Raw genomic sequence first — 26,573 nt, 5'->3', positions numbered from 1 at the left:
TAAAATGCTCTGTAGACATTGGACACTACAAAGACATTACACACTACAGGAACAAACACACCTATCTGCATTGCCAGATAAGTCAGATGCTGCAGGTCTGCAGCTCCTACTAAGGCAAGATTGTTTGAAAGCTGGATCTCAGCAAGTGTTACTGTTCTGGAATGAATTCAAACTATATGGCATAATTCCTTTAAGAAATCTCTTAAACTTACTAAACTTGAATAATTCTTGCTAGTTTGTTTCAGTAGTCATCTCTTCTCAGTTTTTGGCATTGTCTGTTCCCATGCTGAAGGAGAATGAAAAAAAAATGGAACTGAGTTAACCAACATATCTGTCAGGTCCAGGAAGGTGTGATGTGTTGTCATCATGCTCCCTTGATACTGCACCTGCTCTGAGACTTTGCACTGCTGTACCTTGATACCCTGCTTTGTGTTGGGAAAACAACAGTCTTTGGTCTTCAGCTAGCACAAGCCTCAGGCTTTGTTTTTCCCTTTTTCTAGGCATGTTTGCTACTGTAGATGGGATTTCACAGCGTGCCCCAGTGCACTGGTCAGAGAACGTGATTGGGGCAGCTTTGTGCTTTCCTTACGTGGTTGCTCTCGATGATGAGTTCATTACGGTGCACAGCATGCTGGACCAGCAGCAAAAGCAAACCCTGCCTTTTAAAGAAGGCCACATTCTACAGGACTTTGAAGGTATTAAGAAGGACACTTTGTTGCATCAGTAATTCTGGAACAACCACTGAAGTCGCTTTGGTTTGTTTTTTAAACAATCTAACAAATATGTTGACTGTTGAAACTTTTGTTGCAAGTGCTTTCCTCATTAGATTCCTTGCAGTCTGCAGTAATTCAATTCCCCATTTCTGACAAAATGTATGCTCTTTAAATGTGCTGTAATTGTCAAGTTAATTGTTGGGTAGGAGTCTATGGAGTTAGAGCTTTTTCTTGTAACTTGATTATTTCTTTCAAAGGAGCAAGGTTAATTTAATGCTACAACTTGGTAATTGTCCATTGACAATCCTGACAAAATTCTTACATATTAGAAAGGAATACAAAAAATAAATATTTTTTTAAATATCTGTGTAAGAGGTTTAAAATTGGATCTTTCACATAGAATTGCTACCAAAAAAATACAAGAATTTCTGTTGATCTGTTCTTCAGTTGGGAACTCTTAAGTGTGGAATATACTATGCTACTACTTTTTTTTTTTCCCAGAAAAACTACAAACTCTAGCACTGTGAACTGTATAATTCTTGCTAGATTTGATGCATGTCTTAAAATTTTCTAACATAAGCCCAGGGAAATACCTTTTAGTTAAAAGCCTACTCTCTGGAATCTGGACAATAATTTCAGTGGCCTTGCCAGCTTAGCTCATCATGAGTGAGTCTAACCCATTTCTCTTACTTTGAGTGGAAAAGAACCTGCTGTAACTGAATAAATTTACCATTATCTCTGTATTTTTGAGGTGGAATTAATTGGTAAACTGTACTGTCGAGTAAATGTGGTAGCAGCAAAGATCACTTTTGAGACCTTAACCCTATTTAAGTTCTTGTGTCTTAAATTGTGTATTTTAAAGTTAGTTCTGAAATTGCTTTTTTCTATACAGGCTGTTAATTGAATGTATCTGTTTGTCCTGTCCAGGAAAGGTGATTGTTGCTACTAACAAGGGTGTGTATATCTTGGTGCCACTACCTTTGGAAAAACAGATTCAAGATCTTCTAGCTAGCCACAGAGTGGAAGAAGCCCTTGTTCTGGCAAAAGGAGCTCGAAGGAATATTCCAAAAGAGAAATTTCAGGTTTGTTTTCCCTTTAATTTTCATGAAAACGTAAATTTCACAGTGGGGTTGTGTATTCCATTGGTCAAGTGATTGGAGAATGTGGGGGAGGAATGTATATTGCAGAGAAGTTGTAATACCTTTTATGATTTCAGCCTGAGGAAATAGGTGTTCTGCTAAACTGTCTTGTACTTGCAGAAGCTGTGACATTGGAAGGGTTGAATGCTATTGTTCTTCTGGGGTTTTGTTGAATTTTTTCAATTTGTAACTTGAGAGAATTGAAAACAAAGCAAAATCAGAAACTTAGTGGCAGAAAACCCAATGAATACTTCCTTGGTACTAGATTCAGTTCTCATTTGCTATTGCTGTTTAAAAATGTATACTTTATTTCACATTAGAATCTTGAAATTTTACTTTTTTTATTGAAGATTCTCACCATATCCTAGGTATATATCCACAGGTAGCACTTAACTTCAGAGTTAAGTTATGGGAAATCTTAAGCAAGTGCATTATGAGAAATCTTAAGCAAGTGCATCTTACTTCCAGGCTCTTACAAGTAATGCTTGTACTGCTGTGTAACTCAGATTTAAAGGTTTTTGTGTGGCGAAGTGTCTTACAAACTCTTTGATTACAGTGTGAATTAAAGATTTGTACTCATTCCCTTCTACCCCTGATTTATATTGCCTTACATATTCTACTGTATTTGCTCCTATTTAGAGACTTGTAAAAAGCAGCATGACATCTCTGCTCATGGAGTAGGTAAATTAATATTTGACTTAGTTTCTTTCCTATTGTAAAAGCAAAATTTGATCTGTAACCTGCAGAAAATCTATTGTTTTCCTTTTTTTAATATACTTTAGAGCATTTTGTTGCCATTAAAACAGTTGTTACTTTTGGTTTGTTTAAAAAGGTGTACATGACTCTGGAAGTTACAGGATTGCAATGGTTCAAAATTATTCTGACTGTCAGGATATTTTTTTTTTCCAAATTTCAAGAAGCTTCTAATTCCTTTTCATTTCAGTTTCAGTTAAGGTCTGAAATGCAATCATTAAATGAAACTTGTATCAGCTTTATTTTGATTCTTAACTCCTCTCTTAACTGAGCAGCTGGGAGACTGCTGGAACTGAAAACCTTGTTGAGAAAAGCATTCCCATCCTTTTGTGAAGGTCCAACTACCTGAAAGTACTTGAAGCTGAAAAGTATTTAGGCAAATACAGACTTCAGTTATCAGCACGATTTGCTTTGCATCTTCACTTCCTACTTTTCCCTTCCAATCTGTTTAAATAAGCAAACAAAAATCTTCCTGTGAAGGCAGGATGCATGATCTAAGCAATGTCTTCTATGTATGATGACCTATAATTTTCCAATTATTTCTTTACAGTTCATGTAGATTTAGTGTGGGAGATGACTTTCTGTATTATGCCACAGGATGAACTACACTTCATTATCTAAAATACATGATGTAGAATCTCATTCCTCCTCAGTTTTATTATATTAAGAATTTTTCAGCCTTTAAAATGTTGCTTTATTTTCATAAATATCTTAAGTGTGCAGGGTTGTTCTTCCTGAAATTAGTTTCCTAGAAGATTGGAAGTTCTTTCTAACTTAGTATGCTTTTAAGGGTGTTCAGTTACTTTAACTCAAGCATGCTTCAGCTGAAAACCAGAAAACATAGTACTTGTAAGCAAAATAGCTACTTCTGGGGTGTATTTGCAAACTGATATTAGCCAGTTATCAAATTCTTTAATTGAAGGAGTTTCCTACTGACTCCTACTAAAATGACTCAGCTTGGCCTAGTTGTTGAGACATTGCTCCAGGTTTTCAGAGCTTGGCTGTAGCTGGAAATGTAACATGTCGAGTTTGCTTTCTAAGGGGACTCTGATACCTGGTGTTGTCATTAAAGGTTTGTAACAGGCACATCAGTCTTGCTTTGCTGTAGTCTTGTGTAATAGAAGTCTGATGGACCTCAACCAAATTGCATGCCTTGCTTAAATTTTTGCAACATTTCTTTGACGTACTTTAACTGATCACACGGTCTCTCATTTCTAACTCCCTTCTGAGAGCTGTCCTTGGATAATACATATCTATTAGAAAATTGGTATTTTCTAATAGGTATCTTCTAGTATCTGTTTGCAGGCATTACTGAATCCTGAACAGCTCACACTTTCAAGGTCTTATTTTGCCATTTTGTACAAGCAGTAGGACGGGGTGCATAGGGTTGGCAGTAAGGTACTTGATCCAGCCACTATAATCTATCCTTTCATGACAGTGATTTTTATTGTATGGTTCATGAAGTATCGTGTTCCCTTTGTCACGTGTCCCTTTAGTTCTGCAGTTTGCAATGGTTGATTCCACCTTATGGGTCACTTGAGCTCAGGGCACTGCAGGGCAGATTTGAGGACTTGGGGTTTTTTTCCCCTACAGTTCAGTACTTGGTCACTGCATACATGGGTGCATGCTCTCTCTCTGTATAACAGCATAAATATATATATGTATACATGCTGGTAATGCAGAATGATGGTGGAATAGCAGCAGTGAAATACTGTACTCTCAGAATTATTTGTACAGTCAATATTTAGTTATTGAAAAGTAGCAGGTCACATCTTAGAAGCTCTAACCTGTTATTTAACTTGTGGTCCCTGCAGACTGCAAATTTAGCTTTGCCCTAACAGATGAAGATTTCTTTGTTTTTGAGCATCAGGAATTCCTGCTAGGTAAAAAACGCTAAGCCAAAGTGCCCCAAGGAGATGGCTCTGCTGGATGTAATTTTTGATGGAATACAGAGGCCTTTCTACCATGCTACCATGAAATGACTGAATACTACTTATTAATTTTTCAGGACAGCTGACGTTTGCAGAAATCATGGTTGATGGTAGTGAAGACCTTGGTTAGATTGACACACATCTTGCATAGGTATCTTTTTTTTTGTTTTCCTTCCTAATTCTTTTTAGTTTCTAAAAACAATAACTGCACCCAAATATGGCCAAAAGACAAAATGGCTTTCTATAAAAATTCCTTTGGACAATGTAATTGTTAATTCTGACTATTTTAGAAAGGACTTTTTTTAGCAGTTGGGAGAATTAAGGCTTTACTACAGCAATCACAGCTTCAGCAGTCATCTTTCTTTTTTCTATTGCTTTTTCAGTTGTGAATTAATACAAAACTTATGCCATGTTTTTGCAGCTACTGTTTTCTTATATGAATTCAGTCAACACTGCAGAATTTGCCTAAAGAATTGCAAGTCCTGTGGTGGTTCTTCAGAAATTATAAAGGACTAAACAATTTATTGCATTTTGTCTGGGTGTAGCTTAGTACCTTTTTAAAAGAAGCCTGTTACAGATCTGGAAGAACTGAAGGTTTTTTCCTGTCATAAACAGAATTTACTGTGTGTGTTCGACATATAGATCTAGCCCATTCCTAAAAATCTGTGACAAAGGGAATATTGGAGTTTCCATAATTTGCTCTATTTTCCTCCATAACCTTTACCCTAGGACATCCTTATATCTAGTGCTTCTACTGTCAGCTAAAAATCTACCTGGGTACTGCCTATCTCATCATGGCCCCTTAAAAAAAATAATAAAGTCTGTCTGTAGATTTTTGTTAAAAAGATGCTGTACAGACTAACCTCTGCAATTAAAGCAGTGCTTTCAGTGAAATTAAGTCCAGCTTTATTATAAAATCATAATTGACTAAATATATAAATTTTAGTGATCACTCTATCACAAAAATTGAAAACAGGCTTTGTGGGGAGAAAAATGCCAGCCTATGTACTTTTGATACTAGTCAGTGGTTGAGAAGTCATTCCCTGGAATGACAGGCTGGATTTTAATGTTTTTCTGCTGCCATAAGATGCAAATATTTGCAGAATTTAATCCTTCAGCAGTGTCATTAGGAAGGTGACCAGGTAGGTATTCACTGGTTCACAGGTTACTGTGTATTGGTGAAATTACACTGTCAGAAATCCAAAATATTCTGGATATTTGGTGAGTCAATCCCCTAAAGAAGCTTTACTTCGTAACTCTAATTAAATTCTCTTTCAGCTTTAGTTAACTCTATTTTTAATCATTGAATGTAAAGCATTAGTTAATATAAAGATGTCATGAATTATTGTTTGTTTAATTTTATATTATATTTGTCTGAAAAACTGTGCCTGATAACATTACTCTCTGTTTCCCCTTTTCTCCTATACACTGGGGAGGCAAGAAAAGGCTCACAACCTTACAAAACATTTTAGAGCTAACAGCAGAGATTAAATATTTCCATTAGACAAACCATTAGTAAACTACGCACAGACTAAATGGACTGAAACCAAGCTTTTCAGTTGGTAAATCCATAACCTTTAATCAAGGTGAAAAATCATCAGTCAGAGTATCAGTCTACTGTACTTGAGGCCTGGTGCTCTTCAGCAATTCCTTCCTGGAATATGTTCCTATTGTATTGTAATTTCTCTGGGAACTTTTTATTGAAAATGTTTTCTTAAGTCTGATATTAGTAACAGCCTTCACGTGCAGTGTGAACCATTAGAAAGCTGTGTATGCATGAGCAAGTTGAAGGGAAAAACTGAGGACATGAGAAAGTAGCTGGGTGTATTTGCCAAAATACCAGTGTTGTTACAAATGGGAATGCTCTGTAAAGTACAGTTTAGGTTCCTTGCTTTTAGTATTTCTCTTTTGCTGTTGGTAATAGTCTGAGAGCACAAGGATTTCATTTAATCTTGTATTTGGTTGACCATTCAGATTTAATAACTAGCTATCATTTAAAATAGTTTTTGTGTTCTCTTTCTACTGAGCTTTATTTAAACATTTTTTGTCTAGGTGTAACCTTAACAGTAAAGTTTGATAACAAATAACTTTACACATTATGGTTTTCTTGGTCTTTGACCATATTTTTATGGTCCATTGCACAATGTACTGCATATTAGATATGTTGAGTTGTTTTGGAAGAAATTTTTGTTTAAAAAAAAAATCAAAGTAGCAAAACTGGCAGGAAGTCAAAAATACGGCCAACAGCTGAGGATGACACTATGAGAATTGCCAGCAGTTTTGCCCCAGAGAGACAAGATAGGAAGGAAGTGTCTGTGTGTGGTCAAGTTGGGACCATCTTTATTTTTTGTGCTTACTGAATTGTGGGGAACTTCAAAGGTAATCATTGGCTTTTATGTTTGCAAATGACTCAAAAAACTTGAAGCAAGTCAGTGTGATATCAGATAAGTCATTATTTGAACAAGATAACTTAAACTTGCTGTTTGTTGACTCTGCTTTTAGTAAGTACTCATGAGCAGTGTTGTGTTCACACAGTATTTGTGTAAGAAATTAATCTGGGCATCAGATTCAAGATATGTAGAGGATAAAGGTTTATTTTGCTTGTGATTTGTCAGGTGTGGCTGAAGATCATTTGTTTGCTGTTAATGGCAGGTAGCTATTGCAGTAGTAACTAGCATTGCGTAAATACAAATATAATAAACCTTTTTTCCCCCTCCTTCTTTTTTATAGGTAATGTACAAACGAATCCTGCAGCAAGCAGGTTTTATACAGTTTGCACAGCTTCAGTTCCTTGAAGCAAAAGAGCTCTTCAGGTAATTGTGTGACAAGAAATTTAATAATTTTCCTTCTTTAAATAAGGAGTTAGTGTTCTTGGTTTGAAAAACTTAGTTGCTTGAATGTTTTTTGATGCAGATATGAGTTCACTGTAATAAGATGGTTTTGTTGGGTTTAAGAACAGAGTGACATTGAAACAACTTTTTAGCTGAAGAGTTAATGTAACTGATTTTTTTTTTGCGGGGGGGGGGATGCTAACACATAATGGCATTAAGAATTTGAGCGTTGTGTGTATGGAGTTTTTTTTTTCCTTTATGCCCATGAAGGTCAAGGCTTTATCACGGAGTCTGTGCTGTGATTTACAGCATGAACATTCCTTTGTTCTCTTTTTTTAATACTTTTAACAAAAGGTATAACTTAAACATTAGTTACTATTTAAATATTACTTACAATAATTGCACTATTTTGTATGAGGATGTTGATACTGAATTGGCTTTAACACTTGTTCGGTCAGACCTTTTCCAGAAGACAGATTTGTTCTTGAAGTCTGTACTAACCTTGCCAGTTTAGCCATTTCAGCAGTCACTTGTTTATAAATTGACCTTGATATTGCACTTTCATTCAGAAAATGCTGCTTGTTATCTTTATTCCACCTGATAATTTCATTTCTGCTAGCCATGCCTCATTCTGTGATGCGGCACTGTCTGTAGCTAGTGGAATGCATGCTGACCACATAAAATAACTCTCCTTGTTATCTGCTGAAATTCACTTTAAATCAGTTTAGAGTCTGTGGAATAGGATTAAGGTTAGAAAATGTTCAATATACCGTAAGCATATTTACAGTGTAGGAAAACAGTTGTCCTTGGATTTATGGAAATGCCTTGAGGAAAGTAAAGCTCTGAGGAATGTTGCTGTTAGTGAGGGGCTTTGCCATTTTTCTTCCTGCTCACCAGTATAGTGAGACACTGGGCTTGGATGAACAGTGTACACTGAGAGAAGATGTGGGAATGACAGAAAAGGTCTGAACAGCATTTAGATACAATTTGTTCTGGCCACAACCACTACCTCTGTCACCTAGTAATTGTTGTAATTAGTGAGAAACTTGCAGTCTTTCTCCACCCTTGTAGTCTTTCGGACACTTGTGTATCTGACCCCTGGGTTGCGGATCTGAAGCAGAAGTACAAGTGGTGCACAGTTAAGAATATTTTAAGAGCAGTGAAAAGAGAGAAATGTATCCTGTGAAGGGTTCTACCACCTTGTGGAAAGAGCCAGGATTGCTTATTGCTCCATCCAACTATCAGTCCATCTGACAAATAAGCTTTAATGAATAGAATTGCGGGAGCTCCTCTATAGCAACAAACATGCTTCATGAGAAAATGTGCTGTCCAGCCACAAATTTTGCAGCTCAGGCAGCATCCTAGGGTGTGCCCTTCCTCTAAAAGCTGCAACTCCAAAGCAGAACAACAGTTCTGCTGATGAATGAATTGCTGATGTTTGCTCAAGGAAGAAAGCCAGAATAAGTTTGTGTTTTTCTTCTGTCCAGCCATACATAAGCTTAGCAGATTATTCTGGTGACTCTGAACAAGCTTGTTATGGTAATTAGGTTCCTTGATTTTCAGCCCTGGTGGGCACACTGAGTTAGAGTAACAGCCGTGTGTGCCCTGATACAGTCTCAGTCAATCTTGTTTATTTTAAACTTGCTCCCAGGCAAAATGGGAAAGATAGTGGCAGTCTATGAAAACATGTCCTCCCATCCTAGTGTGTTGCTCTGCAAATGTTTCAACCTTGTCTTAGAAATCACTTCAATCTTAATGTCAAAGGGAGACTTGGTGCCTGTCTGAGGAAAGGGATTTAAGCAGTGAAGCAGGGTAGCAGCAGTACCTCAGAGATCTTGGTGTGATATGTGGGCCTACTTCTGGCTAAATATGAATTGAGATTGTCTCAATACTTGGAAAATATCTGACAGTTACAGCTTAGCAGGGGGAATTAGATTAAAGGTCTTCATTTTCTTGCATTATTGCCCTTCTTGTTAAGAAATAGTTCTATCTTATGCTTAAATTCATAGTTCTTAAAGACTGGAACTTTTAAGAGAATTAATTTGTCAAGTTCCTCCTGGCTAATGCTGATGCTTCTGAATACTGAATTAGGCTGACACAATGGAATAATGTGGTAGCTTTATTGAAACTCAAATAGTTCAACATAAGCAGGATCATTTTCTTCAGCTAGATTCATTAGCCTTGAAACAGAGTGAGAAATAACAGTAGGGCTTCTTTGGTCTGACAAATTCTGTTATAAGCAATAACAGAATTGTGATTGTGTTACATAGTTGTGATTTATAGTTATGCTATTCCTCATTGCTATCATCAAGGTTATACCAAACAGTGATTTTTAGGAGGTCATTTGCTGAATTTTCCATGCCTTACTGATATGTTTGGCAGAGGTCATAGGGAAACCAGTTCTCTTCAGTGTTTACTGGTTAGATATTACTTGCCTTCTGACCTCTGGATACTGGAACTTTTCTAAACTTTGTTCTTTTTAACAAATAAAAGTGTTAACTCTTTACACTGTATTTCTCACCTTGGGAAGCTGATAAAGAGAATTTAGGTATAAGTCTGTCCTACCCTGAAAAAAAATTGCTGGTACTTGTACTTGGAGAAATAAAAAATAGGAATTATGTAGGTTTTGCATGTTAAATGTGATTAAAGAATATGACCTTCCAATACAGCCAGTGGGATTTAGGCAAAATAGTAAACACTATAGGCTTCTTTGGCATCTCTGTTACGTGTAGATACAAGGGTCTGAATTTAGATCTAAGTTTCCTTAAAACTTGATTCTGCCTGTTGCATGGTTTATATATTTGAAGCCCAAAGAGAATTAATGCAGAATTGCTCAAAGGGAAGTTGCCTCACAACACTGATGTGTCAAGAGTTTGTTTTCTGCTGTGTGCTAAGTTCCTATCTGTATTTTGCTGAGCTTGAGATGCCAGAAGCTGAAGGCCCAGACATGTTTTTCAAAAGGGATGAGATGTTTTGTAGCTGCTCTAAAAGAGTTTTGTACAGATATGATGGCAAGATCCACTGGACATCCACAAATCCCAGAAGCCATAAGCCTTGAGCAGAATGTTAGCCATTTGTTAAGTGGGGTCATTGTTTAGTATTTTGTATTTTTCTGAAGAAGCTCATGGATGATATAGTGCTTTTAAGGAGGCTGCATGATTGCTGCTTACCACTGCTGTGGGGAGAACAAAACTGTTCAGCTGAGCTTGAGTCATACCTGCTGGGAGAACCACAGGTGATTCACAGCCCAGGCTCTGGGCTAGCCAAAGTTTGAAGTGGATTTTCCTTTTGGAAACAGATCATCATTGAGGCCAGAATCTGTGAAGTCAGAGGTAAGGTAGCTGACTACTTCCTTATCTAGGAAAACTTGGGTGTTAAGATGAAAGGACTCAGAAGCTACTGTAATTGAAAAATGTTTTGCAACTTATTAAAAGTGGCATATTAAATATAACATTTTTTAACATCATCTATTTCAATGGTCACAGTCTCGAAGTCAAGCTTAAGGCCATCTCCAAATATTTGACAGCATAGGTAGCAAGGGAATAGATGTTTATATTCTAATTTCTCCAGATTTATTTAGACTCCTTTTTTTGCACAAATTTTAAGCAGCCTGTGGATATTATTCAAATTATGGGTTGACTTTAATTCTAAAACAAATCAGGGAAGATTCGTTTGGATTGGAAGGGGAAAAAATCTCCAAATAGGATTAATTTTCTGGTGTAATGCATCTCATATAATATATTTTATCTTAGGACTTGAACTTTCAGAGTAGTTGCAGTAGCTAAAACTGCGGTTGGGTTACTGTGACAAGCTCATACTGAAGACTCAAATATTCTTGGAACCATCAGGTCATGCAACTGACAGAACTTGCTGCTTCTGGGTTATTCTGCCTCTTATCATAATGTAGATCTAAGAATTTCAAAGCCAAATCCAAAGAAGGATTAAAAGAAATTTCAACTGCAGAAATCTGTGAAGTAGACCTGAATGCTTTACCCTCTATTAGAGGTGGGCCTTTCTAGTGTGGAGCTGGGTTTTAGGCAGTAGGAATTCTCTGTACAAATTGGGAAAACCTGCTGTTCCAACCTCTCTTCAAAGGAAGGCTTCCCAATTTTGTATGTGGTTCTTCTCTATTGTCTGTGTTGCTACTCCTGTGCTTTGCAGTCACTAGGTTCTAGAAGAGAGGATGCTGCTTTTAAAATTGCTGTTGCTTCTTTCTCCCAGAATTTCTCTCTTCTGGTATAGATTTTTGTAGCCAAGGGACTATATTAACTTGAAAGCAAAGCTCTAAATGGGGATTGTCGTGGTGATGACTCCTACTAGTTCATATTTCCTGGATGGTTTTGGAATTGTCTCTGGCAAGAAGTGAACAATGCAGGGCATGCCTGTAGTGAAAGGATGAGCCTGTTTATGATAATCTTTCACACTTTATTGCCTGTATAAATCTGCTGTTTTTCTAATTCTGTCTTATCATTTGTTTCTTTTTGAAATTCATTCCAATCAAAGTTGTGAAGAGAAAGTCTTTGAGTTTGCTGATCACCAGGTAGAGAAGAATTATTTTTTAAAAGTTCTATTTGCAACAAGATAACTAAACAGGGCTTCTTTTGGAGCAATGTCGAGTTAATTTTGATTTTTTTTTTTCAGCAACAGTATTTTCTGTGCTTTAGTAATGTTAATTTTTAAATATGAATTCTGAATAAAACCTTTGACAGTAAAATAAAATATAAAATATCCTGATGTCTTGCCGTTCTTCTAAAGCAAGGCCTGTAAAGAGGGTTCACTCTAGCTGTGAAAATTAGGGATTGTTTGCTATGTGTGGGAAAAAATTCTTCTGTCACAACATATGTTCTTTAAAAGCTTGAGGAATTTCAATCTAGGCTGAAAGAAAAATGGTTTTTATGGCATATCCATGTTACAACTTGCTGCTGAGTAAGGATATAGGGTGTCCTTCACACCTGAAGTGGAAAAGCCACTCCAGAGGAGCCTCCATAAATGTAGACCCAAGGCCTCTGCCTGTACAACAGACTTACTGGTTAAATGGATGCATAATCAATATCTGTGGTTTGCTTACAGAACCTCTGTAAGAAGAGAGCCAAATTCCAAGAGGAATCTGGTGCTTTTCAGGCTTGGGGAAAATGTTTTTATCATGCATACACATGTTCTCTGAAAGCTTTAGTTGTATGGATGAAGTCTAGGTCAGTTCTAGGACTGCTGTAGGACTATTCAGCTGATTTTTGTATATACCAGAGAACAGCTGTAGAAGCTCAAAAGTAAAAAGCTGGCCAGTCTGAATTCTCAGAGCTTTCAATGTCTAGAGGAGGAAGAAGAATGATAAATAAAGATGTAGTAAAAAATACTCCAGAAACTGCCTACATGTTAGTGTCCTGACTCTAAGCATATGTGAGCACATTTTTTTTTTGTGCCTATGTATACTTTTTCTTTCTTTTTGCTTCATCTAGTTTGACACTGTAATTGCAGAAGCGGCCAGCTTGATGTCCGGGAGCTGATCTCTCTGTACCCCTTCCTGTTGCCTACTTCCTCTTCATTTATCCGGTCTCATCCTCCTCTGCACGAGTACGCGGACCTGAACCAGCTGACCCAAGGGGACCAGGAGAAGATGACAAAATGCAAGCGATTCCTCATGAGTTACTTGAATGAAGTCCGCAGCACTGAGGTTGCAAATGGCTACAAGGAGGATATCGACACAGCTTTACTCAAATTGTATGCAGAGGCAAATCATGAAAGCCTGCTGGATCTCCTCGTTTCAGAGAACTTCTGTCTTTTAACAGATAGTGCTGCCTGGCTGGAAAAACACAAAAAGTAAGTGGATTATTTTATTATTGCACCTTCTAGACCAAAGGGAGAATTGCCTTAGATGCCCTTGGTTTATTGAACAATGTGTTCAAGTACTTGTAGTTCCTGTGCTCACACTTGTCCAAAAGACAACTCAGTCTGAATTAACATTGTTAATATTTAAAAATGTTGGTGAAAAGCTATTGCTTGATAGTCTAAGGTAAAGTAAATTCATTCTCTTATCCTGTTAAATGCAGAATTCTACATGAAAGTTTCTGGATCCAACACAAAAAGAAAGAACTGGTACAAGTTTGGGAGAAGAAAACTAAATGAAATAATGAGATAATGGGAGAGTGGAATGGCAGCAGTAGTTGTACACAGACAGAATGAAAAGCTGCCTTAAAGCATGTGCTACCTTAGGTAAAAGCTGTTAGCCAGTTAGTGGCTTTAAAATTGTAGTTGCTTGTTCAGGGAAAGAACTCTTACTTCTGCATTGCAAGCTTTCTATATTCCACTGATTGACCAAAAAGAGGTTCCTTAAGATGACTGCAAATGGCTTGAAACAAAAAAAGCCAGCAGGCAGAGAATTAATCATTAAGCAGGAAACATTAGATAGTAAATGTGTAAAATACAAACTCCAGCCTTAGGTAGTATGTCTATTTTTGTTTTCATTTCTTTAGCTTTAAACTGTTTGGTGCAGTAGTAGCAACTATAGTGGTGAGGAAGATTCTTTAATCGTGGCTATATTTGGGGTGATTTCATGTATTTAACAAAACAGGTTTTGTTAAAACCTTTGGTAAGTGTGGTTTGCATGGCATACTTCTGCCAGTGTGAATTGAATGAATGCTAGAACATTGTTCCATGAGGACAGCCATTACAGAATTTCGCTTTATTTTTCTTCGAGTACACAAAAACCACTCTGAAATTGCATTATACAAAGCTCTTCTTTGCCTGACCTGACACCATGTCATAGTAAAGAAAAAAGTTTCTGACAGTAAAACAGAGTTTTAAATAAATACATAATAAAATATGATTTAACAACAGCTGATGAGCTATTGGAGGAATAGTTCTTGGAGGTGTGTGTAATGTCTGTACATGAAATAGACAAATTGACAGAACAGCATGGGAAACACTTCTAATTGGCCACATACTTGGTGTAAGTTGGATATGGTAACTACAGACTGTCTTGGGGACTCGCGTGATGGAGACACTTTCAGGGCAGAACTTCTCTGATTCTTAAAAACAGTTTACAGAGACTTGTTGAAGTGTAGACTTGGCCATGTACATGTCATTGTAAGCCATTATTTGTTGTACTCTGTGCTCATCAGTCTATAATGAAATTAGTGGGAAGGTTCTAGCAATTTTAATATTATCTTCTCTTTCTTTACAGGTATTTTGCACTTGGTCTCCTGTATCACTACAACGGTCAGGATGCTGCAGCACTTCAGGTTAGAATAAAGCTTTTAGTGTCACCTGAAAACCATTCCAAAATACCATTTTAGCTCTGAGATAAAAATCTGAGATCTTAATTTATATGTTTGAAAAGTTGTGATGTGTGTGTATGTATGTGTGTGTTTGTAAGAAATTTGAAACTTATGCTAAGACTTTCTTGAATAAATTAATATGCTAGATGTGAAAAGTCTGAGGAGCTTATTGAAGTTGACAGCTATTTAGATGCTTGTATGATCCTTTTAAAGCAAAACTGTACATACCAGAACATATGTTTATGCTCCTGAAAGATGGACAAAAGTGCTAAAATAATCAAGCAATCACTTTAAAAGATATTTATCCCCTGTGCTGATTGATCTTTATACACACAGGAAAACAGCATTGTATTCTCATGGCAGACACTGACAGCAACTGAGAGTTTGCTTACCTAGTGATGAAGAGTGAGCACATTCTGCAAGATCTGTGGGTTTCAGATGAGTTAGTAATCCCTTTGGGTACCTTCCATCTCATGTCAGTAATACTAGCAGTGGCCTGGACACTGCAGACTAAATATCCAGTATCTTAAGTTTGCCTTATTCTGCAGCTTTTTGAGCACATTATCAGGTCAGTTATATAAATAGTAATCACGGCCTGAGAAGAAAACAGGTAAGGGCAACAAAACCACATTTGTCATGTGCAAGAAATCTTGGAAGAATTTTGATGCTGCAGAAAACAAGGTTTATTGCTAAACTGGTCTGCTAGGTGTAGCACATTTTGATTCCAATTATAATGTATTTAAAAATAATATCACATGGCACTTGTAGTTCTTCAGTCAAAACGAAAGAAAAGCAGGAAAACAATTTTTTTTCTAATTTGCTTGTATAATTTGCTTTTAATCTTGCACACACAGAGCACATGAGAAGTATACCATGCATTGGAGAAAAGGACTTTTCATAAAAACTTTCTTTGTGATTAGTGTACCTCCTTTAGTCACTCTCAGAATGAGAGCCCACATTATATGGGGTCTGAGCTGGGTGAATATGGCAGGTTCAAGAGAAGGGTGTGATGGCAAAAGTGAGTGACCAGCAACGTTCCTTGCAATTGGTGTTATTGTCAACTCTTTCTAATTCCACACGCCTTGGACTAAGTCTTTTAGTAACTGACATAAATTTTGAGCTGGAAGAGCTAGTACATGTTTTAAGCACTTTAATCTGTGTATTTTTGTTGCAGTTATGGGTGAAAATAGTTGATGGAGACATTCAAGATTCTACACGTTCAGATCTCTATGACTACATAGTAGACTTCCTTACATTCTGCTCAGACCAAGAGCTAGTGTGGAAGTACTCTGAATGGATTTTACAAAAAAATGAAGAGGTTTGTGGTTGATACACTTCCAACAGAATATCAGTATTTCCCTGCAGTGGTGTTTGGGTTTTCCTTAATGTTAGTTTTTCTTGATAACTGATTGGACCTTTTGCAGAATATTTAATGCCAGTTAAATAGTATCAGCAGAAGAAAACTTGGAGGTTTTTCAATTCATCCAAGTCCCTCTATTAGCAAGTGCTAGTGATAATTGCCTCTTTTTATTCTGAACAAACAAACAAAGTTTAGGGTATGAAAAATACAGCATATCTTCTGTTTTCTTCATATTGAATAAGATAATTTTCAAATCTTAAATAAATCACATGGCAGGTTAGCTGTTGCTGCTGCTTCTTATTTTAAAGAGGATGGGTGGTGTCTGTACTTCAGGACATAAAATAAATAGCCTCCATTTAAGACAAAATTTCATTGCTAGAAGAATTAACTTAATTTGCCAAAATAAAGAAAACAACAAATTCTGTGATGTTTGATGCTGATAAGACAGTCTGTGCTGTTGGAACTTTTCACTGCCTGATTTATATTAATTTAAGCATAACTATTTTGTGCAGTGGCAGATTTCTAAACTTTTGGTACAGAAGTCTCTTGCTCTGTCTATATCATCACATGTGAAAAGGCTTAGAACATTCTGGTCTCTAATTTGAGCTTTCCTGCTGAAAAGGCTGAAGTTTCGTGTTCTATTGTGCAACTCCATTCAATATTTCTTGTGGAAATAGTGCCCAAGCCAAGGCTTATAGGTTGGACAATATGTACACTACAAATTGAGGTAGTACAGATAGGAGTGAGTGACATCAAGATAAGCATATGGTATTGTAATCCTGTGGTGTTGAGCAAGATTTTGTGGGTTTTATTTTCCTGAATAATGTATTAACAATAGTGCTATTCCTTTTTTATTTTAAATATTTATTTAATAAAATAGTTGCCACTGAGTTCCTAAATGCAATAAACTCTTTCTAGGTTGGTGTACAGATTTTCACTAAAAGGCCTTTGGAAGAACAGGAGAAAAACAACATTAATCCAGATGATATTATCAGTTGCCTTAATAAATATCCTAAAGCACGTGTCAAATACCTAGAACATCTAGTACTGGAAAGAAAAATACAGGTGAGTTCTGTGAGGATGCTAAAAGTAGGGATGGGATTTAGAATGCAGATTATGATCAACAGGCCTGAAAATAGGCAATGTCTGGAAGGCATAGGCATAATGAAAAGTCTTTCAAGTGTACTCAGAGCAGAGCCAGGAGTGTTTTTAAGATTAAAGTGAAAGATGAGGAGTGGATGCTTTCATTATTTTGAATTTTTCAGTGCTTTTGATAGCAAAATAATTGCTTATGTCCCCTCAGACTTAAGAGGTTTTTTTTTACATCTGGTTATCGCATACTTTTCTATTTCACTGATGAGGCTCAAACCTTCTTCTGGTAAGATCATAGAAAATGATCAACAATAGGTTGAGCAACAGCTGATCCTATTGCACTGTGGCAGCAATACATTAAAATTGCTGATTCAGTATTTTACAAGAATGTTTTATTCTTTCTAGAGAGATTTGAACAAGCAATAATCAAATCATGCACCCCTCACTAGAATTCCAAACCACTCTTGATGCTGAATGCCCAAAAAATGCATTCACAAGTCCTAAGTGACAGGGTATTACATTTTTGGGGGTTTTAGCTCAATGCAAAAGCAGCCAAATGTTATATTTGGATATGAAACATTTTAAGCACAGAAGTTCTTTAACCCAGAAATAAAGCAAGGAAACAAACATTGAAAGAACGCTGCAGAGCTGATGGTCAGTACACTAATTCACATTCTTCAAATGCACATCAGATCAGTGTTTTTCCCTTATTGGTGTTGCAGGTGTGTTACACCATGACTGATGAATATACTTGTCTCTGTCATAGATTTTTTTCAAACAAACATTTTGAGTTAAACACAGTACCTTGTTAAATATTTGTGAAAATATTTTACAATTAAATCTACCTGCTAGTAAAAGCTGCATTATAAATCAGTTTGGTCTTTAAGAACGACGAGGTTATTGTGAGTGATTTAATGAGAATGTTTAAAACAGATCATCAACCTATTTTCATAAGCTTTCATTTTTTGTGGATAACAAAAACAAGTGCTGTGCCTTCAGGGTGCTTTTCTACCTCTGGTGGCTCTCTCAGATTTTATTGCAGAAATAGAAAAGGTCAAATAACATATCTGAATATGAGGAATCCTGTATTTGCAATGTAGTTTGTGAGGCTTCTCTGAATTAAATTATCTATCCATATGGACAAAAAACTTTGTGATGAATTCAAATGATATAATTACATATCTATGTAATTAGGTAAATATTCACCACTGTTATTGCTGGGGCCAAGAGATTTGTAAACTGAGCTAACATTGTTCTTCATTGTAGAAGGAAAAGTACCATACTCATCTAGCTGTCTTGTACTTGGAGGCAATACTTCAGCTAAAATCTGTGACCACAGATAATTGTACAGAAACGACTGAACTGCTGTTGAAACTTCGCAGCCTGCTTCAGAAATCTGATCTTTATAGAATTCGCTTTATTTTAGGTAGGTTGCATGTTGTCTGTTATAAATGCTGTATGTGATTTCCAGCTGGAAACAAAATCATAGTCCTCTCAAGGATAGAAAACTAGAAGATCTAAGGTTTCTGTACAGTTTGTTTAGTAGGCTGTTTTTCTAACAAACACAGGTTAATTTAGAAGGCATATGTATTGGTGTTGTCCTTGGTCTCCGTAGCTCCAATGGCATGTTTGCCACTGCACCAGAGACAAAATACCAATTAGCCAGAACAAATACCTGCATACAATTTTCATAATAGTCACCTTCTTTTTAATGATGAGCATGCAACTTGTGCATGACATGACATGACATAACAACCTTTTGCAAATGAAAGACCTGCAACTTTATTTTTTAAGCAGCCTGCTTCTAGTGAACAGAAGTCAAACTTTGAAGAATCTAATTGCCAAGGACTTGTTAGCCATAACCGTGAAACTCACTCTGGAGTTCATGTTAAATAAAAATAGCATCTTTTAAAGTGAAAAGTGCAACATACATGTTACTGTTGGTATTAGGCAAGCAACAGTTGAGCTAAATATTTTCCTTATTCAGTTCTGATAATGGTTAATTTTTAATGTTTCATCCACTGGAATGCAAACAAGTGCAATTAAGCAAGCCAAGTGTTTAAATCTTCTCTGGTATGGAGGATTATGGCTGAAGAATGATGGAATAGTGGATGAAAGGGAAGTGACTCGTTATTGAACTGAAAGATGTGAAATGATTTTTTGAAATTCAGTGGGAAAATATCCAGTGTAAGTGGAAATAAAAATTGCTGAGTATCACCTAAAATAATTTACCAAAGTTTAATGTTTCTTTCCCTTTTCAGGCAGCAAAATGTTATGGGATGGATACTGTACAAATAGAGCACAGTCATTGAAACACTTGTTCATATTTTAGTCAGTTTTCAAACAAATTTTTCCAGGCAAGAGTTACAAAATGGATTATTCTCTTGAAATCCATGTTCTCCAAAACAAAGCATTTCTTACATGACAATTCTTATGTTACATGAAAGTGAGATCAGTGCAAGCTACCCGTTTTGGTGAAGAAACATTGTATTTCCATGCATTTTACATAGGCCTATGCCAAATCTTTATCACCTTTACAGTAATTAGATTATTTTCTACTTTATTTTGAAATGCCAGATGAACTTGCCATTCTGCCTGCCTATTGCCGACACTTAAACTGGATTAAGGTTTTGTAGTGTCCTTTTCTTAATGGTAGGTACTATTGGATTTTTATTGTATTTTATGGAGTTTATTCTGTGATCTCCTATAACACTGGGGAAAGTAGAGGTTAAAAATATTGCAGCTTCATCTTAACAGGTTTTTGTACATGGTAGGAGTATCTGCTAGAATTTAAAAGGTGTCAGTGACAGTGGTTGATCATCTATTATTTAGTCTTTTTTTTGTCCTGTATTTTGTGGTGCTCTTTTGTTAGAGATGTTTTTTCCATACATCTGAGCATTCCTGTATTTACAAGCATCTGCCTTCTCTGTAGTTGCACTGGCTAGGAGAGGGAGCAGCTGTCTTCTTCACTGAGCAAATATTGCCTTGTTTCTCATTTAACAGACAAAATCCAGGGCACAGACCTTCATATGGAAAGTGCAATTTTATATGGGAAACTAGAAGAACACGAGAAGGCTTTGCATATCCTTGTCCATGAGTTGAAGGACTTCCATGCTGCTGAAGAGTACTGTGTGTGGAACTCAGAGAGCAGAGACTTGCAGTACAGGCGGAGGCTGTTCCATATGCTGCTGTCAGTGTATTTAGCTCCAGGCTCTTCCGACTGTGCGCTCGTCATGGCTGCTGTGGATCTCTTGAATAACCACGCCACGGAATTTGATGCAGGTCTGGTTTTGCAGGTGGTGCCTGACAGCTGGTCAGTGCAGCTCCTGTCCCCATTCCTGGCTGGAGCAGTGAGACAAAGCCTTCACACAGAAAGAATGACTCAGGTGGCACTTGGGTTAGCACAAGCTGAAAACTTAATCTACAAGCATGAAAAGGTAGGTTACAGGAGTGCTTTTAAATAAAAGCACTTGAAAGCTTTACAGTTGAGTCCTTTGATATACAGTAATCAAAAGAAGTTGAAGAATTAGTACAAAGGCTGTCTTAGTGTCTTTGGCATTTATTAGGGTTTTTTTTTTGCCATGACTACTAGATTCAAAATTAATTGTATGTTTTCTCTGTAAAACAAAAGGGAAAGCAGGGGCCTTGAAATAGGAATAACCTTGGTGAGCTGCTGGGCTGAATATGAAGTGAATCTGGGATTTGCAGATTACAACAGTTCTAGCAGAAACTTTAAAAAGTGTCAGTTAGCATTTCTTTCACTAGGAGGGAGTGTCAGAATTTCTAATTCAAGTTTTTTTACAGTGTCACCTGTCAAAATTTGTTTAAAAAATTATCCAGCATTTAGTATTAATTGAAGCTGGTTAGTAGATTTTGTTAATGGTAAATTCAGTTGTGACTCTTCTATTCCTAGCTAGGACAGTGTTACTTAGAGTTCACAACAGATTCTTAAAATTATTTTTGTTTTATCCATTTGGTATAGTTGCAATTATGCTCCATCATTTCCCTTCCTTTCTTGTTAGATTCACATTTGGAATTCTTCCCCCCTCTCTTTTAGGTTAAACAAACAGGAGCCCCAATTCCTCTTTCAGACAAAAAGGTGTGTCAGGTGTGCCAAAATCCTTTCTGCGAACCTGTGTTTGTAAGATACCCGAATGGGAGTGTGGCCCACACGCACTGTGCTGCAAACAGACATCTCAATTCCAATGTGACTCATCACTCTCCCAGCTCCAGCAATCAGACTTGAAATATTCCCACAGCTCCCGTGACTTATACCCCATTGAAAGTGGGCTGGAGAGAAAAAAGTGCAGCTACTTTAAGTATAAATTGAGATGGACAGCTAGGTTTTGGGTAATGGGAAGACTTCCAGTAAATATAAAATACTGCTACTTATCTTTTTGATTTCTAATGAATGTAGATAGAAAAGAAAATTCACTACCACACATGGAGAGGTGCAAATATGGCTCTTCTGTGAATAGGAGTAAACACTTAAGAGAAAAGGAGCCTTTTCTTCACAGTGAGGATGAATGTTACGGAGTGAAGGCAGTCTTTTTTAGAATTGTCACTTTGCACTGACTGTGGTGTCGATAAATTTGTGGAGGGGAAGATGGTATTTATTGGAGTTGGAATTCTTGAAGAGTGATGGGACAAGACTGGCATCATGCAGCTTACAATGAAGACAGAGATGTGCATCGATTTTAGAGCTTGCTGCAGCATGTCTTCTTTTGGGCTGGATTATCTTCCACAGGATCACATTATCAACTTCCAGTTTTTTGCTCTACAAAATGTTGGCTTTTGATGCACTTTTTAGTACCTCCCTCCCATCCATCTGCTACATGGAATTTAAATGTAAGCACTGCTCTGTTAGGTTTCTGCTCCTCTGCAGTTACTGTAATGTACTGAGTGGAAACCAATAACCTCAATCACACAGGTGAGCTTGGAAGAAAAAAGAAAGTTTGTCTGGTCAGACTGTAGTCACTTTTCTATGGGGAAGAGGCCCTGACTTTAATACTGATTTATTTATTAATATGCAAATATGCTGTACATACAGTTGAATAAATTGATCTTGTCATTCTAGCATTTCTTTGGAGGATTAAGATGTAGCTGCTACATAAGTGTACAGATGATGTGCTAAGTGTTTGCTCTAACATAACTTAGGCAGGTTGGAACTCCACAAAAATAGTTTTTAGTGCTTATAGATGACTTTGTGCAATCAAAACCAGAGAGAGAAGGTATGAAATGGTAAGAAGTATACAAAAGTGCACTACAGGGGTACTGGGTTTTTTTATTTTCTACTAAATATTCTATGAACTAAAATTTTTCAAATAACACAAACCCCTTACTTAACTGCCCTCATATGTATTCACATTGCTCCATTCATGTATTCACATTCACCATTTTAAAGAAGTTGATTTAAAAGATGTAGCTTCCCCCAAGAGAGGTTAAAAAAATGACAACTTTAAATAAACTTAAGTACTGCAAAGTGAAAGCATTTCTTTGAATTCTGTAAAGCTCTAATAAATACCAGGCTTACTGACCTGCATGCACTTGAGTTAGTATGGCTGCCCCCTGTTTCAGAATTCCAAATCAGTGGAGGCTTTCAGCAAAATGTAGTGTCTGCTTGGTCCTTTCTGGAATCACAGAATAAGCTGAATTGGAAAGGATGCATCAGGATCATGGAGTCCTGGTCCTGGCCCCACACAGGGCGCTGCAGAGTCACACCATGGGCCTCAGGGTTGTCCTGATGCAGCCTCCTTGCACAGAAAGGCTGGCTTAGGAAGCTGCCTTCTATGTACAGTGCTGCCTCCAAGGAGGGGCAGCCAGTGCTCATCCAGGGGCAGAAGATATCCATCTCTTCTTATCGAAACATGCACTGGTTTGGGGTGACAGGGACCTTAAAGACCATCTATTCCAACCCCCTGCCATAGGCAGGGATACCTTCCACTAGACCAGGTTCTTCAAAGCCTCATCCAACCTGGCCTTGGGCACTGCCAAAGATGGGTTGTCTACAGCTTCCCTGAGCAACCTGTGCCTCATGACCCTCAGAGTAAAGAATTTCTTCCTGGTCTCTGATCTAAATTTGCCCTCCTTCAGCTTAAGACCATTTACCTTTGCCCTATGACTACATGCATCTGTACAAAGTCCCTCTTCAGCCCCCTTGCTGTCTCCCTTCAGGTTCTGGAAGGTGCTGTAAGGTCTTCCAAGAGCCTCTCTCCAGGCTGAACAGCCCCAGCTCTCAACCTGTGTTCACAGGAGAGGTGCTCCAGCTGTGATCATCACTGAGGCCTTACTCTCGACTCATTCCAACAGTTCATCTTTCTCGTATTGTGGGTCCCAGAGCTGTACTCAAGGTGTGGAGTACTTAGCTTTAAAGCAAAAGACCTTTGAATCTTTCTCCTTACTGATTTTGAAATTCAGAAAGTGTAACTGTTGTGCAGAATTTTATTTATTTTTGAAAGCCCAAGTAAGGAATTTTGTAATGCCTTATACTAAGACATGCAAGTCACATTTAGTGAGGCACTTCAAAAGAAGTCAAGTGTGGGCATTTCTGACTCAGTTCTGGCATGAGTGATTCTTATGTGGCACTGGTATAAGCAGATTATATTGTAGTCATGGATTTGGAACATTGTGTATACAACTGGCAGTAATGGTACAGAAAAATTTGTAGTCCCCTGTCCTCAAAATAATTCCTGATAAGGGTGGAAGCGATTTTTACAAAGACCCTATAAACCTTTAGTGTACACTAGCATGCATTTCTTAAGAAATACTTTCTTTTACTGCCAGCATCCTAAGTATGGTCTTTTTTTCTATTTAGTAAGGGGGTGCTAAAACAGACCCCTCTCCATAATTTAGAGCAATTTTAGCCACTTAGTAGTGATGAACTACTGCTGCAATGAACAAAAATCATATCATTCCAGACCTCAGGAAAGTTCTCAGTTGCTATTGCAAGAAAAAGTATGTCTATAAAAGATTAAATAGTTCTTTATTAATAGTCAATATCTTTTTGCAGATATGTACTTTGGCTAAAATGCAGCAAAACCAATAATTTTACATACAGAACAAATATAGAAATCAGAATAAAGCAAGTCAGCATTTTTGCAATCAAAAAATGTGATTGATATTTAAATTGGGAGCATCTTATTCTTTGAAGCCCAGTTCCCCAAAAATGTGGACTGGAAAATGGATACATTATTACCTGTTGCTTTGTTAAGTTTTATACTAGAACTCATTTGAATGAATTAATATGTAATCCCACAGTAACTAAAGGAAAAAGCAAAGAAAGCCAATGTGAGGCTGAGGCAGAGCAAAAGCTCAGCAGGGAGGTGGTTGGTGGATGATGCTGTTCCTGTGTGTGTCCAGCACATGAGCAACTGGGAATATTCCCAACCAGAGAAGATGTCAGCCCACATCAGAGTGCTCTGTGGTGTTCTGGGCTTTGTCACCAGGAAATTTATGAAAAGCCTACATTCAAATTTTCTTAGGTGGGACAACTGAACAGCCCTTGGGCAAGAGCTTCAAAGAGCTTCATTCTGGAGAGCCTGAGTTCAATCCTTCTTTTGTTTTGGCACTGTCAGTTTGGTGATTCTTGGCTTATGTACCTGAAATCCTGGGCCAGCATTGCTACTGTGGTAAGTTATGGCTGCAGCAGCACAGAGGGAGTGAACAGGGAAGGAAGCAGATTTGGGTACTAATTGCTGACTGCATATGTGAAGGAGGAGGAGAAGAATATTCCAGGAAAGAGGAATATTTCTCTGACCATTCTTCTAGTTTGGAAACAAATGCTTTTTGGGAGTTAAAGCTTGATGTGATCTTTTTATCTCCAGTCAGGGAATGTGGTGTCTAAGACCTGCCCTTGGAGAGTGGAGATTCTGCCAGAATATGTATCCTTAATTCAGCTGTTGCTAAATTATTTGAAATTCATCTCCCTCACTTTTTCCAATGAGTCTCCTTCAACTTTGTATGTGTCAAAACTGAAACAGTAGTACAGATTTTTTTTAAAGTGACATTGTGTCTGTGGTTCAGGTCATAATATATGAGATTAGTCTCTCGCACTGATTCCTCTGCAGATATCAGGACATGGTTATCTAACATGTAACCTCCAGTTACTGAAATATTGCAGCTCTGACCTTTTTTTTCAGTCATTCACTGCTACAGATGATGGTACATACAAAAAGCACTTGTTAAGCTTTCTTCTACACTTTCATATCTCCACACTTCCTCACGTAAAAATGACCTATGATGTGTGTATGTCATCATATGCTATTTTTCTCTCAGTCAATAAAAGGAAAAATCCTAATTAAAAAAATTACTCAGAATCTGGCACTTTGCTCAAAATAAGATTAATGGCTGTATAATCATGAGAAAGAATTCAGTTACATCTTAATTTCTTTTGTGTAAGTGGATAAATTGTCACATTGAGGTCAGTATTCTTGTAACATTGTGAAAGCCAGGGGAAGGATAAGCATTTGGGGGTTGTTACACAGTGCACACCAGGGATACCTATGAACTAACTTGTTTAGGCAGCCCATACTGAGGTGGCTCAGGTGTGCACAGGATTCCAGGTTACAATGAGAACTTGTCTCTTTGCTCCCCTTGCTCCCAATCTCCAGAAACTTTCCAGCCTTTGTTACCTGATTGTCACTCTTCTAGCACTTTACTGACATGGCTACAAATCTTGAGAGGTCTGGGGGACTCCTGAGCAGATCTGTCTTCAGCAAAATGTCACTTTATTACTCAGCCACACGAAGCCCTACTAATGTGAGCTGCGGAAAGGTGATGGTAGGGGTGGAGTATGTGTATGCTTTCTGAGAACTTTATTACATGTTTAAACACACAAGCATTATCCTGACTGCTTAGTCTTTATAATAACATCTGTTCTTCACAGGACTTCTGTCCTGAATGACATTAAAAATATTTTGTTTTATACAGGTCTATCAAGAAGTAAATTTTTATTTTATAACTCTTCCTGGTTTGCTGCAGTCTCTATTCAGCATGGCTCTAAGTGTTTTATTAACATCCTGCTGTTCATAACAGGCAGAACTAATACATTTTCATTGTGAGCTCTCTTCCTATTGCCTATATTAGCTAATTAATTTTTCTCTTGCTGTACAACACTTTGGGGCTTATGCCTTGTGAACACTGGTAATTAAATGTGCTGCTACTTTTTAAGGGAAAAGATGAAAAGTTAATAACGTTCTGTAATGTATGATTGATTTCAAAATTGAAGCTCCCCTGCAGTAAATTTGTTCAGATGGAAGTTTGTACCGTTAAGGCTTTTCGACTTAGTGGTTATATTGGTGAACATACACAGCAGTATGTGGAATGTAAAAATGTATAAATATGTCAATTTTTAATAAAATCTTTTAATTACATTTGTTATGGATTCATAGATACATAAACCCTGGAATGTGAATGTCCAAGTGAAGGGAAAAGTTTATCTATTGATGAATAGAGGATTCATCAGGGTGACTGAGAGAGGGG

The 26,573-nt window shown here is 37.2% G+C and overlaps 2 protein-coding genes across 6 annotated transcripts in view; one reads left to right on the top strand and one right to left on the bottom strand.

Moving 5' to 3' along the window:
* Positions 1-26,464, top strand: part of TGFBRAP1 (transforming growth factor beta receptor associated protein 1) — a 36,127-nt gene extending 9,663 nt beyond the window's left edge. For all 5 annotated transcript variants that reach the window (XM_021538165.3, XM_085558324.1, XM_085558316.1 and 2 more), the window contains 10 exons: positions 501-695; positions 1,641-1,795; positions 7,267-7,349; positions 12,843-13,184; positions 14,548-14,605; positions 15,816-15,959; positions 16,920-17,066; positions 18,360-18,519; positions 20,097-20,530; positions 21,151-26,464. In XM_021538165.3, the coding sequence (XP_021393840.1) occupies positions 501-695; positions 1,641-1,795; positions 7,267-7,349; positions 12,843-13,184; positions 14,548-14,605; positions 15,816-15,959; positions 16,920-17,066; positions 18,360-18,519; positions 20,097-20,530; positions 21,151-21,339 (1,907 nt within the window). In that variant the 3' untranslated portion in view covers positions 21,340-26,464. The remainder of the gene's footprint in view (positions 1-500; positions 696-1,640; positions 1,796-7,266; positions 7,350-12,842; positions 13,185-14,547; positions 14,606-15,815; positions 15,960-16,919; positions 17,067-18,359; positions 18,520-20,096; positions 20,531-21,150) is intronic.
* The window catches only part of MRPS9 (mitochondrial ribosomal protein S9), a 66,143-nt gene continuing 59,664 nt past the window's right edge, over positions 20,095-26,573 (bottom strand). The window contains exon 11 of the mRNA XM_031506188.3: positions 20,095-26,573. This exon is cut by the window's right edge and continues 26,099 nt beyond it. The gene's annotated coding sequence lies outside the window, so the exon portion shown is untranslated.

This window comes from Lonchura striata, chromosome 1 (assembly GCF_050655825.1).
Source record: "Lonchura striata isolate lonStrDom1 chromosome 1, ASM5065582v1, whole genome shotgun sequence".
Lineage (NCBI taxonomy): Eukaryota > Metazoa > Chordata > Aves > Passeriformes > Estrildidae > Lonchura > Lonchura striata.
The sequence above is the reverse complement of the archived record's forward strand: the minus strand, read 5'-3'. Positions and strand labels throughout refer to the sequence as shown.